The sequence below is a fragment of the Harmonia axyridis genome, chromosome 1, assembly GCF_914767665.1.
Source record: "Harmonia axyridis chromosome 1, icHarAxyr1.1, whole genome shotgun sequence".
Taxonomy (NCBI): domain Eukaryota; kingdom Metazoa; phylum Arthropoda; class Insecta; order Coleoptera; family Coccinellidae; genus Harmonia; species Harmonia axyridis.
Genome location: NC_059501.1, coordinates 30991037 through 30995034, shown reverse-complemented (window position 1 = coordinate 30995034; position 3998 = coordinate 30991037). Strand labels below are relative to the sequence as shown.

General features: G+C 37.7%; 1 protein-coding gene across 1 annotated transcript; it reads right to left on the bottom strand.

Annotated features, from left to right (window-relative positions):
- Nucleotides 1-3218: 3218 nt before the first annotated feature.
- LOC123684486 (60S ribosomal protein L28-like) lies at nucleotides 3219-3619 on the bottom strand (the record flags this gene model as incomplete). Its single annotated transcript, XM_045623803.1, has 1 exon — nucleotides 3219-3619. A coding segment is annotated over one exon (387 nt), but the record flags the coding sequence as incomplete, so codon positions are not given.
- Between the last annotated feature and the right edge of the window lie 379 nt (nucleotides 3620-3998).

Below are 3998 nucleotides of genomic sequence, written 5' to 3'. Positions count from 1 at the left end.
ACCGAATCTACTGAAAATTATCAACTGATAAAAAATAAAATAAAATGAGGAAAGCACTGAAGTGAAGTAAGGAGTACCTTCTAACAGTACTGTGGTTGAAATGACGCCATTGGCACCTGAATGAACTAGCATTCAAAAGATACTGCTTTTCCTTTTTTCCCCAAATGTTGAAGGGTTTATTATTGGAAATGTATTGTTATGGATTCCTCAATCAGAAATTTTATAGTCATTAAAAGTTCGAATATAATTGAAATAATTCAAAATTCTCAGTTGGTTTCATTGATAATCATTTGGTTTTTGAAACATTCATGTATTCAATTCAGATTTAGAAATATTAGTTGTTATTTTGTTAATAAGGTTGTTATTAGAGATAGTTAAGTTGGAAAAAGGTAGTGGGCGCGGATCCAGGACCCACTTTTGGAGGGGGGGAACTTTAAGATACTAAAAATACTGAAAATGTGGACTCCAGACACTTCCGCCTTTTTGGAAGGTTATTTTTTTGCCGTTTTTTTTTAAAGTTGGTATAAATTTCATTTCATCTTATTAGTTATTATTATTATTATTATTATTTGAACTGGGGTCGTTTTGCTTCGGTAAGCCTTCCGAGAACTGCGACCATGTAGATCTTTTGTTCACTACCCTACTCATTCATAGAAACCCCGGGAGGTCGTCAACGACGTTAATAAAATTGACAACCTCCCTAGGGGCCTTGGCCATTACCTCTCTGGTATCCAGGACCGGCTTGCCCATGTGAATGGTTCTTAGGCCAGCCAGCTCTGGACACTTGCATATCAAGTGTTCAGCCGTTTCTATTTCCGATCCACAGAGCCTGCAAATCTCGTCTGCTGACTTACCCATACAGTACAAATGATGTTTGTACCGACAGTGCCCCGTCAGCAGTCCCACCATCACTCGAAGCTCCGCTCGTGACAGCTGCAGGAGCTTTCTGGTGTAAGTAGGTGAAATCTTCACGAATTTCTTTGCCTGAGCAAGTCTAGGAGTGTTAGTCCAGTGGATTGTCCTACTGTTCAACTCCCATAGCTGGACCGCAGCTTTGTATTGGTCTTTTCCTATCCCACAGAAAGGCTCAGGTCTAGCAGGTCTTAACATTGATGCACTTTTTGCAAGCTCATCCGCTCTCTCATTTCCTTCAACCCCACAGTGCCCTGGTACCCATAGTAGAGTCACCTTATTTCCTCTGGCCAGTTGCTTTATGGTGTTACGGCACTCCCAAGTCAGCACGATTCCAGGGATCTCAGCGTGGTTTGGCTGTCCGTGGTGATGTAGATATGCGCCCCTTTGAGGTTCATTTTGAGACACTCCTGGGCGCATACAAAAACAGCCATTATCTCGGTCTGTAGAATCGAGGGCTCACTTCCCAGGGCTTTAGAGATCCTCAGTCTAGGTCCATATATCCCAATGCCGGTGCCCTTCTCTGTTTTTGATCCATCTGTAAACCATATGGATGACTTTTTATCCAGACGATTTATGAAACTTATTGCACTATGACGGTCATTTATAACCGTTTCAAAGGGCGTTTCAAAATCGTAGGTGGTTGGCATAATATCTGATGGTTTTGCGAGGAGGTTTGAATCTAGTTGATTCAGTATCCTCATATGCATCTTATTAGTTAGATGAGGTAGTTAGGTAGATTAGGATTGTTGTTTTTAAAAAAAAAGAAAAGAATAAATTTATATTTCAATTTCCAAGAACCCACCTGAGATATAGAGTTATTTCAAGTAGAAATTTATGATTCATATTTGATCTACTGTAGAAAATTTTCAATATTGTAAATTGTAGAGATCCACAACAGTATATATTTGACACGTCACAGGACACTTCGCCACCTTTTTTCCATTTTCATATTTTGTTATTTCTTTATGATCGCAAGCTTAAGAGGGGTCTATACCGTTTCATCGAGCAGTTCAACAATAAGTACCCTTTATTTTACGCTTGTAATCATCGATTGATATGAGGTTTTGAAAAGGATGGTATGTCAGAGGAACGTTTGAGATTGCTTCATTCACAATGAAAAGTGGAGGAATCTCAAAAACGCTAAGGAGAGAGGAGTGGTTGAACTTTGGCAGATCACGGGAAAGCCACGTAGTATAAACCCCTCTCAATCAATTCAAATATTCTAACATGACAATGCCCCTTATTTTAATCCTGAGGCGGCTTGATATCGAACCGCCGCCCCTGATAAGTGAACGTATTCAATGACCAGTGTCCCGTCCGAAGGACCAAATGGAGGAACGTGAGGACTTGAAGCGGAGAATTAAGTCGATCCACTCGACCCCGCACTTGATGGATGAGCAACCGGAGTAACTTACGATCCATCTTGGACCTGTCGATGTTCCCTAGCCACTTTATGCCCCTTAATTGACGTTAATTCGTCTGCATTTATCAATCAGGGGAAAAACAAAAACATCCCTTATGGGACTTTCTGGCTATATTCTATTGTGTTCCGAGGCCTTTTCCGGAAATTCGAGTGGAATGTTTTTTAGCCTGAGAAGGCGATTGTTCTGAGCTGTATTGCTAGATAATTGACGTTTAAATACCATTGGTATGAATTATTTTATTGACTAAAACGTTTCTATGATTTAATCGATGAGATGAAGATAATCAGTGGATTAGAAATCAACTCAAAAAAAATTAGAAAAGTGAGTGTAATACGGAGCTATGGAAGCATGGAATTGCGTATAGAGTTTGTTTGTTGTAATTTGTATTGTGAACACAAATATGAATACAAAACTTTTTGATCATTCAATGGCATTCAAAAGTATTGGAAGAATTTTCCTGAGAAAACGAAAAAGCTTGCAATGGATGTTTCTTTAAGAGCTTGCAAACTTTAATAATAATACATGGTGGAAATATTGTTGGAATGCATTTTTTATTATTAAAAACTGATAATTAATTTTGAGGAATTAATTTTTCCAATATAATTTTCGCCATATGTCCGCCGAGCTCACCAGACACATAGTCCATTCGATCTGTCCAATTTTTCACTACTTTTCCAATAAATCTGGATGTATGAAGTCAATGGTGACTCGAATATCGGCTTCCAGTGCTTCAGGAGTTGCTGGTTTGTCGGCATTAACCAATAATTTAACATAGCCCCATAAAAAGTAATCTAGAAGCGTTAAGTTGCACAAATGAGGGGACCAGTTAACAGGACCCCTCCTGGAAATAAAGTTGTCACCATATTGTAATGTAATGTAATTTCGACATATTTTTATTCCTCAACAACTTTCTTGGGTTGCTTTCCTCTCCTGGGTTTTTGTGACCTCAAGACAGCACTAGCCCTACGCGATGCTACCTTAGTCAAATCAGTACGGTAACGATCACTCTTCAAGAGCTTCTTGAGTTTGTAGAGAGACCTTCGTGGTCCAGATTTGAAGGTTGTTTTGATTGTCCTCTCTTTAGGCTTATTTTGTTTCTTAGGTCTCTGACAGACTACGGTAAATCCTTTCTTGTCAGGTCCATCAACAATACCAACTGTTTTTTTGTGGAGAATTCCATTATACCTGTAGGAGTTCAAGTTGGTGAGGTTGCTAGGTTCTGTACTGAAGGGTTTGCTGATATTCCTCTTCTTCAATAAGAAGGCATTATTATTCCTGATAATGTAATGTAATGTAATGTAATGAAATGTAATGTAATGTAATGTAATGTAATATAAGGTAATGTAATGTAATATAATGTAATGTAATGTATTGTAATGTAATGTAATGTAATGTAATGTGATGTGATGTGATGTGATGTGATGTGATGTAATAATAATAATAATAATTATGTTTATTCAGAAATCCACAGGATGAACAATACACAAACAATATCAAAGAACAAACATTAGTGTCTCGATAAGTGTAGAAACGCTTGTTTCGAGATAATGAAAAAGGAAATAAAATACATGTATTAAGCATGACAAGTAATCAGTCCAAAAATGTAATGTAATGTTATATAATGCAATTTAATTCAATGCAGCAATGTAAAGTAATGTA